The sequence below is a fragment of the Mustela nigripes genome, chromosome 2 (genome assembly GCF_022355385.1).
Source record: "Mustela nigripes isolate SB6536 chromosome 2, MUSNIG.SB6536, whole genome shotgun sequence".
Lineage (NCBI taxonomy): Eukaryota > Metazoa > Chordata > Mammalia > Carnivora > Mustelidae > Mustela > Mustela nigripes.
The window spans coordinates 204,640,892-204,656,699 of record NC_081558.1 but is presented as its reverse complement, the minus strand read 5'-3'; the positions used below and the strand labels follow the sequence as shown (position 1 = coordinate 204,656,699).

The window sequence follows — 15,808 nt, the reverse complement described above, 5'->3', positions numbered from 1 at the left end:
CCTGCTTCCTCCTCTCTCTCTGGCTGCCTCTCTGCCTACTTGTGATCTCTCTCTGTCAAATAAATAAATAAAATCTTTAAAAAAATAAATAAATAAAAAATAAAGGGTCTTGGGATGGAATATTGCGATGTGTAGGGGTGGAAAAGTTTTCTCTTCCTCCCTTCTGGATCTTTGGCTGCTCAAGCAATTAAACTGACACGAGACAGATTAACAGGAGTAAAGCAAACAAAGTTTAATAAGATGTATACCACCTGTAAGGATGGAAAGACCCAAGAAAACTTAAGTCACTCTCTGAAATAGCCAAAGCCATCACTTCAAATATCATCTTCTGCTAAAGACAGAAGATGTTGGGGGAGGGGAGTCAGTTAAGGGAGGTTATCAGGAAAAGCACAGTGAACAAGGATCAGGTTGTTATGCATATTTAAATCACTGCCTTCTCCTTGGAGAAGAATTTCTAGAGATTGAGTCATGCCCCTCTTCCTGGTAGAGAGAGGACACACCCTTACAAATGAGGGTTTCCCTTACACGTGTAAACATCTCTTATAAAAGGGCAACATCCACTCAGATTTCAGGGCTTCATCTGTGTCTGCTGTTGCTTAAAAACAAACATCTTGGGGCACCTGGGTGGCTCAGTGGGTTAAGGCCTCTGCCTTCCACTAGGGTCATGATCCCAGCATCCTGGGATGGAGCCCTGCATGGGGCTCTCTGCTCGGCGGGGAGCCTGCTTCCTCCTCTCTCTCTCTGCCCACCTCTCTGCCTACTTGTGATCTCTGTCTGTCAAATGAATAAATACAATCTTAGAAAAAGAAATAAAATAAACATCTTATATTAATCCCCAAAGAGACCCATTTTGGACTGGCAAATTCTGCTCCCCTTCAGTTATAAATGTAAGTGTAATTATATCTTCCATGTCGCTTACCTTTGTAAATAGAGAACTGCACAAGTTAATAAAGTCTCACTGTTTCTTATTATGTAGTACACTCGATAGTACAAGTTTTTCTCACTACTTCTACAACTCCAGCAAAGTAGGGCCATCCAAAGGGAAAGCAAATTAATGAATGTTATCAAAACTTTTAGATTTAATTTAAGAGCTCAACTAATCTGTTACAGATTTCAAATTGAATTTAGGCAAAATATAATTTGTAAAAGGATAACGCAAAAATTGATGTCTTAACCAACCTTCTGATTTCAGGTGAGCACTCATTAAGTGATGGGAATTTTGCACAGGAGGACACTCAAATTACCATTTCTATCATTTTTTTTTTACAGGAAACTGAAATCTGCTTTCATCCCTATTAAGTTCACCTGAGCCCTGTTGCTCAATACATACTTGCTAAAGTTGAAAATCCCAAATGAGTCTGTATGTTATGCATTAAGTTAGAAATGATTCATGTTAAAATGATTTTGCCCACAAGAAATTAAAAATGTAAATGAATAATCAATTGAGCTATTAAATTGGAAGCCAGAGAGTAAACAGGTCAACTGAGATCAATAAAAGTAGACATCTTTTGCCTTTGAGTGGGTTTAATACTGCTTGACTCAGGGTTTTGGTTGCAGTAATTATCAAGCCATAAAAAGGAGAAAACTTAGTAAACCTGAAGGAAAAGAAAGGACTTAGGTGTGCTCAGCACCCACCCTCACACCAGAATTAAGTACCCATTAAAGAACACTTTATTGGGATTTGTTTAGGAGTTTGTTAAATAGTCTGAAGCCAGCACAGATGTCTGGGGGACCAAATGGCCCATGACTCCCATTGAAGTCAAGGGGAGTACTGTGCTTGTCTCTAAGGACAAAATTCAATTCACTAAATACTAGCAAGCAGAATTCTGTCCTCTGCAAGTGAGAATGTAGAAAGACCCTGGAGAACTGTTGGGGGAGTGAAGTTCTGTTTCGCTTCATCTCTCTCTCTCTCTCTCTCTGCTGCCTGGATGTTCTTCCCATTAGTCACCTACTTCTCTCTGATTCCCACATTCAGAGGTGACCTAAGGCAATGAGAAATGGCTGCTCATTGGTCATCCCTTCTGCTTCATTAGACCCGTGGTAGAATCCTGGCTTCTATCCCTCATACACATCAGAAAGAACTGAGAAGCTGAGCACCAAATACAGTGTGGAGGATATTCAGCAGTCTCTGCTTTTTCAAGGCCAATCTCAGTGAATTGTAGCCACAACTAGTGGACTAGCAAACTTTATTCTCTAAAGGGCCAGATAGTATATAGCTCAAACTTTATGGATCATAGGGTCACGATGACTTCACTCGGCCAACTTAGCAAGAAAACAGCAATAGGGAACATGCAAATGAACAAGTATGGTGTGTTCTGATAAACCTTTTTTTATTACAAACAAGGAGGCCTGTGCAATAGGATCAGTATGAGAGGGGAAGAATAGTGGGAAAGTAGGTCGGAGAAATGCACCGTATCAAAAATGGTGGATTTTACAGACCACAGGGAGAGCTTCTGCTTTCATGAAATAGGAAAACCATTGGACAGTTAAAGCAGAAGAGTGACATGATCAGGTTTACATAATAAAAAGATCATTCTGGCTCTTGTATGAATAATACAGGCAGGCAAGGGTAAAAATGGGTAGCTTCCAGAAAAAAATCAAGACAACTGAGGAAGGTAAATAAAAGAGGAGGAAGGAACTGTCAGTTTCTAGAAATATTTCAAATGTTGAGCTAGCATAATGCCCTGAAGAAGTGGAGGCTGGCTGAGAGAGAAACAGAGGAGTCAAGTGTGAGTCTAAACTTTCTAGCTGAGCCCGTGGAAAGAGTTAACCTCATTTGAGGTAGAGAAGGTTATAGATGGAACTACTTTGGAGGAATAAGGATGATAGCAGGAGTTTGTTTAGTCATAAATATGTAAGTTTGAATTTGGAATATCTACTATATTCAAATGAAGGTGATGAATAGGCAGCTAATATACAAGTCTGGAGTTCAAAATGTGATGTGAGGTGGAGAGACAGATTTGAGAGTCCTCAGCATATAGATGAGACTAAATAAGGCCATCAAGGAAATGCGTTCCAGCCAGATGCCTCTAGCCCTGCGTTCACAACACATAGTCTTCAAGAGATTTTTTTTTTTTTTCATCCATGGTTGCCCTAAGTCATTTTTCCCAACATAGCAGAGCCATGAGATTCCTAAAACACAGCCTACAATAAAGAAGTATTAACTATCATTTGAAATATTTTCTCGAAGATTTAGGAAGAGGATTAATTTGAAATAAGGTTAACATACATAAAAGTGTTAGTGACTGGAAAAACAATAATTTCAAGGAGAAAACACAAGAGAAATGACAACCACAAACATCACAATAACTAAATTCTTGAGTTCTGATTATGTGGTATACACTCTTTGAAATAATTTATACAATTAACTCAGTTAATATGGTCAACAGCTCTTGTGGCTGTATGGCTGAATTTAATAGTGACTTGGATTTATTATGTTTATTACCTTTCCCTCCATCTTCCCATAGAAAACAGAAAGAATATATTGTCCAGAACCAAGAATTTTAACAGAAGCCTAAAATTCTGATTTGAAGAAAATTAACATTTTGCTATAAGTTTTGTCCAAGCCAAAATGAAAGATATTCAGTAAGCAATCAGTGCCAAATAAAACAATAAGTCAATCTTTTCCCTTTCAGCAATCACAGCTCACCCACTGTGTTATGATGACCATTCTTGCTAGCCAGAACTCTTCTGATACCCTCCCATAATTCCACCTGAAACAGCTGAGGGAATAGAAGTCCTTTCACTCCGAACCAACAAGATAATAAATTATAGCTCTTTTTTTCCCTCTATCCTCATCTTTTCTACCCTTCTTATCCACCCACTCCAGTCCTCTGCCCAGAACCCTATTCAGATGTTCAAAATTCAATTTGGATATTGCACAGAGGTATATTATTTTTAGCTACCATTGATATCAGCAAGAGTTCAAGACTGAAATACTCTGGTTGAGCTAACTGCAACAGAGTTCATCTCAAATATTTTGACTAGATTCTTCTTTGAGGTTCTTTGATCAAGGGACACAATTTTTCTTTTGGGAACTCTCTGCCTTTTTTTTTTTTTTTTGGATGCACTTTTGAAAAATCATATGTATGAAGATCTGCACTTAAAAGTGCTATATTTCCCCCAGGTAATTCACTTACTTACCGGACTCCATTTCTCAGTTCTGATTTTTCCTTACCTCTGGAGGATACATAGATCCCCTTAAGAATCCTATTAGATTTGGGTATATTAATATACCAACAAGTTTGTGAAATGCCATTTTACATGTTTCTAAGTACAAATGAAGAGGAAATTCCCATTTAAAATGTAGGATCTTCTCTGTGGGTCCCAATGGTTTATTGCATTCCTTTTTATGGCATCAACCCCACTGAAGTGGTTTAATGAACAGGGAATAGGATTAAGACTCAAGAAAACCTAGGTACTTTCCTTTTAAACTAATTCTTATTAAATATAACTAAGCTGTCCAGAAATGAACTTGGCTGCAGCATGAGGTGGAGAATTTCTCAAAAAGAGAGGTGTTCAGCAGCTGCTGTGCGGGGAGTGAGGGGGCGCTGGGGGGAATCATGCATCAAGCAGGGGTCTGACCTTAAGTTCCCTTCCAGTTCCTGGCATCTGTGACTTATTTTTAGGGCCTACCTAAACAATTAACCTCACTGTGTCTCACTTTTCTTAATGTAAAATAGTACTGATACCTTTTCACCTCGAAGGTATATTCTGAGGTTTATGAAGATATTTAGAAGGCACGTAGCATCCTTCCTAAAAGGGGTGATGTCATTAGCAGCGTTTATTATTATTTAAGAAGAAGACATGGGAAATTTTAAACCCTCACTGGAAATAGCAGCTTTTTTTTTTTCTCCTCCATATGCTCCACCTGTTCCCAGAGTCACTCCCTGTGCATGCAAATCAGCATTTTTCTGTGTCATGTCTGAGTGCACAAGAGTGGATAGGCGGCCAAAAGTAGTGTTTAGAATTGGCCATTTGAACATTTTTGAAACTTATCTCCGTATGCAGAGCCCAGCTCAAACTCATGTGAAATAAATAGGCTCCTTGCTCTGAAGTGCTTTTAAAACCAAAGATGTGGTTTCCAATTACATTCCAGGGGGTGGGAGTGGAGGAAAGAGGCTCTTATGGTGTTATTTTCTATCTCCATGTTTACTCTTTTTATTTAGCAAGATGTGAACTCAGAAAAAAGATGCCAGAAAGGTACAATGAACACCTATATGCCTTTCATCTACATTCAGCCTGTAATCCATTGGCCACATTTGTTATAGTGCTCTGTGATTCTCTCCATATAAAAGAATTACTACAACAATAAATAATAATAGTAATAATTAATAGAGTTGTTGAACCATTTGAAAGTAAGTGACAGACATCATGATCTTTTCACCCCTAAATGCATTAGTACGCCTTGCCTAAGAACTAGAGCCCTCTTGGTTATAGACGCACTGCAATTACCAAATACAAGAAACTTAACACTAATACAATACAATTATATACAAATAGGATAATAGTTCTTAAAGAATGCTCTGCATAGATGACAGAGTCTAGGGGAGCAGGTGTTTGCTGGCCAGAAGGACTCATTGCAGGTTGTGCTAAACAACTGTGGCTTTCCCAAGGACCAGAGGGCACCATGGTTTCCCTTCCAGCACATGGCTTTTGCCCAGGCACAGCCAGAGCCCGCTGTGCTGCTCTTGACCAATGGTGTTGTGGGCCCTTTGGCTTTTTTTACCCAGATGAAAGGAACTCGGAGCCAAGCTACCAACTCCCCGCCCTCATAGAAGTTACCTGTGCCCAGGTACACCTCATGCCTTCTCCCCACAGGAAAAGGCTGATGGAGTTTGTTGGATCTGCACTGATCTCTCTCTCTCTGATCTCTCTCTAGGTAGAAAGATGATAAAGAGATGATATACACACACCATATTATAGTTTCTCTAACTGACACAATAATTGCCCTTACAGGTTTTATTTTTAGTTTTTTGGTTTTTGTTTTTATTTAACCCAGGATCACTCATTGAATTTAGTTGTCATCTCATTTTACTCTCCTTTGGTTCAGCCTTCCTTTGCCTTTTGTGACCTCAACATCACCAGCAATCTGTGTTTCTAAGGCTAGACGGTGAGGTAAAAAGATTGAGTGCTGGACTCACAGGCAACAATTTTAAACTCTTGGTTCCTACTATCTTTACGACCCTGACAAGTTGCTTAACCACTCTGAGACTCAGTTTCCTTGTTGTAAATAATGAAGTCAGTAAAGCTTACTTCACAGAATTGTTGGAGGATTAACAACTATGAAAGTCCAGATCAGTTTTATTCCAGAATGTCCCTCAGTTGGGTTTGGTTGTCTCCTCAACTGCATTTTATTTTTCAAGTCCCTCCACCATGGTGGGCTAGAAAGACTACAACCATCACCAGATTTGCATGGTCCTGTCTGTCCTCTGCAGCTGGAATCCCATCCTGGGAGCAGTGGGTCACTCAAGGCTAGCTTCCAAACACAGGAGGACCATTAGCCAAGTTAGGAGTGGTGCCTAAATCAATTTCCTTTCCCTTTGCTTAGCAAATAAATTTTAACTTCACAATGAACTGCAAGTAATTGATGGATTGCTGCAAAGTGCAAATAAACGGGAAGCTTTCTCTAATTTTTTTCTTCTGGTGGAGGTGGAGGGGACTTTTAAATTATAAATTCTACAATGTTTGCTAATGAAGGCAGAAAGGCTTTTTTTTTTTTTTTTTTTAAGCAAACAATTGCTTTGGGAAGAGAAATGCAAACCCCACTGCCCCACCCTCATTCTTCTCCCCCCCACTTCATCTGTAATCTTCAAATCTGCTGAGCTCTTCCTTCCTGAGGCCAATTCACCTGCAAGCAAACTGAGAAAATGAGGGACTTAGTAGTGAATATTTCCAAAAGATAAATTTAGACCAATTAGAAACTGGTCTTTTGTACTGAGTTGTTCTCCTTTCTCCTCTATTGGTATTAAAAATAGCTCTCTTTGGGGAAACAGTGGTAAAACTGCATGGTCACCTTTTTTGAGGAGGAGAGAGCAAAATGTCTATTCATGACCTCATTTGCCAACTAAAGGTTGAATGCCTTATGCTAGTGCAGAGTTTTCTTTCTCTCTTTTATTGACCCAGATACTTACTCAGATAGCTACTTAGTCCATCATTCAGTCAGTTAGTTGACCTGAAATTCCCAAGTCAAGAAGGATTACTGATTTGGTAAAAAGAATCGGAGACTGGGAGTCAGAAGGTAGACCTGGCTTCAAGGTGTGGGCTTAATGACCTGAATAAGACCTTAGCATCTTGAGCAGGTTACTCCATCAGCCTCTATCAGCCTCAGCTCATGATTTATAAAAATCGAGTAGTAATTGATACTCATCGATGTCACAATAATTGATGGGATAAAATCCTTTTATGGGCTTTTTTTTTTTTTTGCTTTTGCTTTTTATACCACTTTATTCCAGTCTGAGGATCTCAATATAAAACTAAACACTTACTAATTCTGAATTACTGTAAATTTACAAGTTCTGCTAGCGGTTCAACACTTAAATAAATTAAGTCATCTTGGACACATGGTATATTTTGTGTAATGAAAATACCTGAAACAATTAGGGCAATGTGCTGAGCTGATCAAAATGAAATGAACGTTGGAAAACAAGGCTGCAAGATTATTACTAAAATATTGCAATACTTATGTTACAAATAACCAGAACATTGTTTATTATGGTTCTGGAAGAACTGAAACCCCATACCTTTCTTTTTTTTTTTTTTTTTAAGATTTTATTTATTTACTTGACAAACAGAGATCAAAAGTAGGCAGACTGGCAGGCAGAGAGAGAGAGGGAGAAGAGCAGAGACCCCGATGCGGGGCTTGATCCCAGGACCCTGGGATCATGACCTGAGCCAAAGGCAGAGGCTGAAGCTCTTTCTTAAAGCAAGATGGGTTCATGTCCCACACTCTGGGTTTAGCATGGGGTTTGGCATGTAATGAACATCTGGGAAATGTTTTCCCATAAAAATGAATGAACGAAGCAAGACAATATATTCGGCTTTAAAATACCATTAATATGGGTAAGTCACCATGATCAGAAGATGCACTTCATATGAACATTCCATTCAGCAAAGAACGAAAGAGCAGTTTGTTGCAGCACATGAATGCACTTTTCAGTGGTCTTCCCATTTTATTTAAAGGCCACATTGATCTCTTTTGTGATTATGCTCCAGTATTTAAAAAAAGGGGGGTGGGGGTGGGGGAGGAGAAACTATGCAATTTCAAAGCAGGAGGGCAAAAAAAAAAAAAAAATGCAAATGAGACTGAAGTAGCCAGCAGTAAAGAAGAAAGGGGAATGAGTGGGTCCCTATTTCTATTTTTTCCCCATCTCAACAAATAATCCAAAATTCTCTCTGTTTCCTCAGCACCAGCAATCTGTGTTTGTAAGGCTGGACTGTGAGGTAGAAAGATCGAGTGCTGGACTTACAGGCAACAATTTGAACTCACGGCTCCTACTAACTGTCTTTGTGACCCTGATAAGTTACTTAACCGCTCTGAGGCTCAGTCTCCTTACTGTAAATAACGAAGTTAGTAACGCTTACTTCACAGGATGATTGGAGGATTAACAGCTAGGCAACCCCATGTGCTTGGTTTTCTTCCATTTTCAGTACTTATCAGTGGCTCAGGACTAGCAGTTCCAGAAGTGAAGAGGGTAAGTGGCTCATTACTGGTACCTGAGAGCCTTCAACCATGCTGACTGGCTTGAAAAAAAAAAGCAAGAATCCATGAATGCTACATTCTAACATTTTAATTCTCATGTAATTTTTTTTTAAATAATGAGCGATAAATCGTGTTATGGTCCTAGAGACCCTAACCATTGCCACCCCCCGCCCCGTTGCAATCGCTCGTATCCATTAGACTCTGAAGAGCAGCTCAATTACAAAGTTATCGCAACCTACCCAAGAGGTTAGAGGAATCTTTTAATATCTGACCCACAAAAATATGGTTTGGGTGGAGGGGGTGGATAACTAGTTAAATAAAGTAAGAAAATGAAAGACATGTATCAAGTCCGGAAGTAGCTGACATCCATGTCCATGACGATTCATACCCAAGTTTGTGTCTGAATATGATAAAACTTAACATTCCTTATTGATTACCTGAAGTTGACAAATCTTAAAGACACAGAACTGTGTCATAATTTTTTTTAAAAAGGTTCAATTTTCCAATGTGATGAGAGTCCTCAAGTGAGAGCCGAAATCATGCACTGTAGCAATCACAAGTTAATTTGGGGAAGTAAAACAGAGGCTTTGTACAGCTGTTTGCCTTCTCCCAGTAAAGTATGTCTGTTAACGAATGGTAGCTCAGTAGATTCACATTTGTGGTAAATCAAATATTCTGTTATGTTAGTTGGCTGTGTACACTTTCCAACAATTATCGATGGTCGATTTTAAAGGAATTTGTTTCTGCTTTTATTATCAGAATCTCTAAAAACTCTATAATCTATCTTTTTTTAATCAAGAAAGGATTTTCCACTTTAATGTTCAATCATATTAGAAAGAAGATGTGAAGAGCCATTTCTAAATAGTTTATATGGTAGGAACTGAAAAATTATATAAAAAGCCCAGCTAAAAGTGGGTACGAGAAGAATAAATGAAACAAGATGGGATTGGGAGGGAGACAAACCATAAGTGACTCTTAATCTCACAAAACAAACTGAGGGTTGCTGGGGGGAGGGGGTTTGGGAGAAGGGGGGTGGGATTATGGACATTGGGGAGGGTATGTGCTTTGGTGAGTGCTGTGAAGTGTGTAAACCTGGTGATTCACAGACCTGTACCCCTGGGGATAAAAATATATGTTTATAAAAAAAAAAGCCCAGCTAATTAGTGGGGAAATAGTGTGCTATACATTAATATTCCTATTCTATTGTCTGCTTATATTTTGTTTTTTGTTTTTTGTTTTTGTTTTGTTTTGTTTTGTTTTAAGCAAGCATTATCCATTTCATTTAACACCTTTAGAAACTTCAGGCAACTTTTGTTTACAAAAGTTTCACAGTTACAGACTTGGTTTATTAAAGATTTGTGGTGTTGGCCGAAAGCTGGAGAGGATAAGTGCATTTAACTAAATTCAACATTCACTTAAGAAAATTGTGTTCCCAAACCACACAAGCCCACAAAAGGAAAATACAATATAATCTACCACAGAAAGGGAAATGACAAATGAGAAGTCAATAGTGTAACCTTTAGGAAGGTGGCCACTTGCTACATTTTGGGAATGATATGAGTTTGACTGCAAATGGCAATAAACAAATCCTCTTCAGACAGAACGGTCTTTTGCATGATGGAATGTCATTTTCCAGGTCTCATTCGTCTGCAAGAGCTCATCAAAGCTCCCTCCAGATATAACATTAAAATCAAAATCCGCCAGCTGCCCTCTGGGAATAAAGATGCCAAGCCTTTGCTCAAGGAGATGAAGAAGGGCAAGGAGTTCTATGTGATATTTGATTGTTCACATGGAACAGCTGCAGAAATCCTTAAGCAGGTAAGAGGGGTAGGGAGGGGTGAAGTGGGGGGGGGGTGGATTTGTTCATATCTCTTTTTCAAAAATGCCATCTGGCTTCACTCAGAGCAGCCTGATGAAACTGCAGCAGTCAGGTTTAGGATGAGGATTACAGCTTTCAGAACACTTTTAAAGGATTCAGGGAGTTCATAGGGCTCAGGGAATTCAAAGAAGCCACCCGTTGGATAGAGTTGTAGATGTGGGGTCCTATGTATTGGGAGGTGTGTAGATCCTGTCAGCAGAGAAGGATGACATTTCAAGGCTATTAAACATCTTTTCTTTTACATCTCTTGAAAGAACTGAGCAGATTTCATTTTATAACACCTGACTTGTCCTAAATACATCTTCCTCATGGCAAGACCTCTTTTGTCAAACATGTAGAATTTTGAGCATAGTGAAAAGGGGACACAGGGACAACAACGAAAAGATGCTTCTCTCTTCTGACTTGTCACAGACAATGAGCTGCCATGCATAATCTTGATGAATACTGTGGGTGGAAACACTTGATAAATTGTGAAATCGTATGTAAATGAAAGATGTTAGGAATGTTAGGAATAATGAAAACAACAGGGTAATCATTCCTGAGCACTTCAGGAGATATACTACTGGTCTAAGGAAGATAAAGCATAGACTAGGGGTCCTCAACCCAGAGTGATTTTGTACCTTCGGGGACTTTTGGCAACGTCTAGGCACATTTTTGGTTGTCATATTGGGGACAATGGCACTCTCCTGGCAACTAGTATTTAGAGGCCAGGGATGCTACTAAATATTCTATAATGCACAGGACATCCCCCACAACTAAGAACTGTTACCCTAAAATGCCAGTAGTGCTGGGGTTGAAAAACTCTGGCATAGACAAAGACAATGGAAAAGGCTAGCGAGATGCTTAAAATAGATGCATTACTAAAAGATCAAGGGATGAATTTGAAGAAACATGGGGAAAAATACCCAGGTCATATTTACATGGCCTTAATGGGTGTCTCTTTGTATTTAATTTAAGCAGTTATTGTGGCATAAGGCAATGTTCTTATCTGAAATGACAAACCATTATTGTACTCCCCCGTTTAAAAGGTTTGGGATGTGCTATGTGGTTGACTGGAAATGGGCACTAATTTCACAAGTAGACCAACCCCCTGCACAAATGTAGAGCTGCGGATTTCCAAATCACTTGGGAGAGCTCTTAGAGTGGCCATTGCGCATGACTCTCCAGTACTGTATCTCATATTTGAAGGGCATCTCCCCGAAGCCATTGAATTCAGTGTTGAGTCTTTAATTTCACTGAAAGTAGACAATCAGGAAAGTTGACTAGAGGTTCCCATTATCTCCTGGATGATTACACTAAAAATCTATTTCAAGTCATAGAACATATTTTAAGTTGCAGTTGAAAACAATCTTAGAGTGACACCGGGGTGGCTCAGTTGCTTAAGTGTCCGACTCTTGATGTCACCTTGGGTCTGGATCTCAGGGTCGTGAATCCAAGCCCCCATTGAGCTCCAAGCAGGGCATGGAGTCTACTTAAAAACAAACAAACAAACAAACAAAAAAAAACCTGAGACATCATCAAGGCTAATCTTCTCACTTGAGAGGATCAAGAAAGTGGAACTCAGCCTCCTCTCTCCCATCCTGCACCATATCCACTATGAAATGTTGCTTTTCCAGTTAGGAGGAAAGTATGTGTTACCAACTTTTAGGTACAGTTGCATTAACAAATCTTCGGATATTATAATTAAAATGATTTCTCATTAAAGAAAGCAAACATGTTGCACTGATGTCCACAGCTCACTTTAAAGGTATAATAAATAGAATCAGCCCACTTTATCTTAAGGCTTCATTTGAGAATTTCAATACAGTTCATTAAAGTGTGTAAAGGGGTGTGAATCAGAACTGAAAAAAACACCCAGATTTTATGTGTAGCCCTCAAAATGCTAAGAAGCATCTCTTCCCAGGAGTCTGTTATAACAGAGACTGGGGACTTCCATTACATTTAAGACAAGCTCTTGCTGATGAGTCTTTTCCTGTTGAGATACCCATTTGGCTCACATAACTGGCAACCTCTCCCCTAAAGCACAGGCTTAGAATGGGCAAGCCTGGGAAAGAGCTGCTAGAGTTTTTCCTCTATTTCAATAAATATGGATGTAATGTTCTTTTGACGCAACTGGCTCTTTCCTGGTAGCATAGAGATTACATCATTCAAAGACCAATTTTTTTTTTTTTAAGATTTTATTTATTTGTCAGAGAGAGCGAGCGAGAGCAAGCACAGGCAGACAGAGTGGAAGGCAGAGTCAGACGGAGAAGCAGGCTCCCTGCGGAGCAAGGTGCCCAATGTGGGACTCGATCCCAGGACTCTGGGATCATGACCTGAGCCGAAGGCAGCTGCTTAACCAACTGAGCCACCCAGGTGTCCCCAAAGACCAATTTTTTAAAAGATTTTATTTATTTATTTGACAGAGACAGAGATCACAAGTAGGCAGAGAGGCAGGCAATGGGGAGGAGGAGGGGGGAAGCAGGCTCCCTGCTGAGCAGAGAGCCTGATGTGGTTTCTCAATCCAAGGACCTGGGATCATGACCTGAGCCAAAGGCAGAGGCTTTAACCCACTGAGCCACCCAGGCGCCCCAAAGACCAATTTTTTGAACAACAAACCAAAAAACTCTTCTTAGTAAAGCACACCCAAGAAGTGTCTGCTGGGGTAAGGGAGTGAGGAATTAGTTCAGCTTTGTTCTAGCCATTGTCATGCACCCTTTTGCCTCTGTCCTTGCCATGTCATATTTTATCTTGTGTTTACTCTTCCTCATTAGGTTCATGGTAAGATTGTTGTGAGGCATTGCAGGAAACTAGTAAAGAGCATGTTCATCCAACTTTTGTTGTAGACTGCTGAGCTACAGATGGGGGTGGGGGGCTCCTGGTTGGTTTAACCAGATTTAATCTGGACCTCCAAGAAGCTGTGTGGTTGGAAAGATATTGAAGACCTCAGGACTTTGTATTAAGGTCAAAATGAGGCCTAAGTGCTCCGTGTGGTCCAGCTTGACTTGACCCATTACCTTTGGGCAACAACCTGTAGAAATGAAGAGACGTCCCCTCTGTCTGCCAAGCGTGTCCTTAGGGAAGCTGGAGAGTACAGGAGTTCAAGATCCTAATTCTGGCCACCAGTCAACCAATCTCTTCCTACCTCTTCTACTGAAGTGCAAATGATGGTGCCTGGCATCCTCTATACTGTCTTATGCAGCCTCAAATAACCCCAGGGTAAATTTGGTATTCTCAGTTCAGAGTTGAAGAAACTAAAGCTCAGATATGTTAAGTGCTCCAACCAGGTGACTCTCTGATTGGCCAGGCTGCCTCATGGTCTGGAGACCACCTATTATCAGAGCCTGTGTGCCCACTTTACCGTGAAGGACCCCCATTCAGAATGGATAAGCCCTTCCATTTCAAAATAAGCTTCCAGAAATGTCTGGAGAAAACACAACCACCTGCTGCTGGTCTCCTTTAGAGGATATTAATATTAATAGTTCCTGCTTTTATGGTGACTAAAATCATTGCTGATAAAATTTTCTCTGCCAGGTCAACTTGGCTTTCTTCTCAAGTACATTTCCCATTATTTCCATGCATTTCTCTGCACCTTCATCATATTTTACTACTTTTTAATGATTCTTCAGGAAAAAAAAAGAAATCAAATGCACTTTAAAGAAGATACCTGACATTTATCTAAAAGTAAAAATTGGGGAAAAGTCTATAGTTATTCTTGGGCATGCTAATCACTCCAGCAAAGTAATTATTTCTATTCATATTGAACAAGTGCTATATGATGAGAATCTGAGGAGTTATTTCCCAAAAATTAGTTAGAAATTCAAATGTCAAGACTTGATTAGGTTACAGAGGAACAGAGACTTCATATGAATGAACTGTCTTCATGAATTTCTGTAGTCTGAGAGTGGCTCCAGCAGCCAGCAGCACACGCAGGGGACCCATCCCATTACTTGGTGTCCTCTCCTCTCCGTGTGCAGCTGCCACCTCCCAGCTGGTGTCCTGCTGCTTCACAAGGATACTCCTCTCTCCAAGCCTGTCTCCAGTGTGGACACTCCTAGTTGTCTACAACTCCTTGCTTTCACTTCCTCCAAGTCCCACTCTCTTCCCACTGACTCTTCAGTGCCACCTTATCTGCCCCCTTGTTGGCTTATAAGTGTGATTCTACCAAGAGAGTGCTGATGGGAGGGAATTTAAAGGTAAGGAACTAGATAAGAAGACTGTACTAGCATGCCTAAAATGTGCCCAGTGCCATGCTGGGTGTTAAGAAACTATCTCCTTGGATCTACACAGTAATTTTTGGTATAATTAGTTTGATCCCTCTTTTGCACGCAAAAATCAAAGCTCAGGGGCACCTGGGTGGCTCAGTGGGTTAAAGCCTCTGCCTTCAGCTCATCATGATCCCGGGGTCCTGGGATCAAGCCCCGCATTGGGCTCTCTGCTCAGCGGGGAGCCTGCTTCCTCCTCTCTCTCTGCCTACTTGTGATCTTGGTCTGTCAAATATATAAATAAAATCTTAAACAAAATTTGAAGCTCAGAGATAGTAATAATTTCATCTACCATGTGATGAGTATGTTCTTAATGCAAACATCCCAGCATTGACTCATTTGTTGTCCATATTCCCTAGAACACTATGACCTCCAAGGGGATAGAAACCTCCTTTGTCTTGTTCTTCCAAATCCCAAGCATGTACCTTACTTGAAACATAGCATTCAATATTGCTCTGTTGAATGTGTAAAGGAAAAGGGTGAATGAATGATCCAAGAAATATTCTTGAAGCTCTTGATAAAAGCAATCTCCAAAATCACCTCCCTTCCATCGGACGTAGTGTACTATACTCTCAACTCTGCCAAGGCATTTGAATAAGTTGTTCTTCTATGCCTCAGTTTCCTCAAAGGAAGGTTTTATTCAATCCCCGAAATCCTATATTAAGAACTGTAATGCATTTCAGCCTACGATTCCACTTCCTGAAAATAAATTTACCTCTTCAGAGAAATGGATAGTCACTTTCAAATCCTGTAATAGGATTGAGAAGGCAAGTCACAATTTCAAGCAGGGTAGCCGGAATCCTAATGCTTCCCTGACAGAAAGGGAGGGAACACTGTGATACTCCATCCAGCAGGGAAGCTGTGTCCCTGGGCCAAGTCCCTGAGCTGGAGAGCGGCCATACCAAGCATGAACATACTGTTTCTGACTCAGGAAACCTGCTCTCTTGTTTACATGAACAAGTGTGTCAGAAGAGAGACTTCTTT

At 40.1% G+C, this 15,808-nt stretch overlaps 1 protein-coding gene across 7 annotated transcripts in view; it reads left to right on the top strand.

Annotated features, from left to right (window-relative positions):
- GRIK1 (glutamate ionotropic receptor kainate type subunit 1) overlaps positions 1-15,808 on the top strand; it is a 390,406-nt gene that overhangs the window by 253,875 nt on the left and 120,723 nt on the right. For all 7 annotated transcript variants that reach the window (XM_059392234.1, XM_059392239.1, XM_059392232.1 and 4 more), the window contains exon 4: positions 10,338-10,519. In XM_059392234.1, the coding sequence (XP_059248217.1) occupies positions 10,338-10,519 (182 nt within the window). The remainder of the gene's footprint in view (positions 1-10,337; positions 10,520-15,808) is intronic.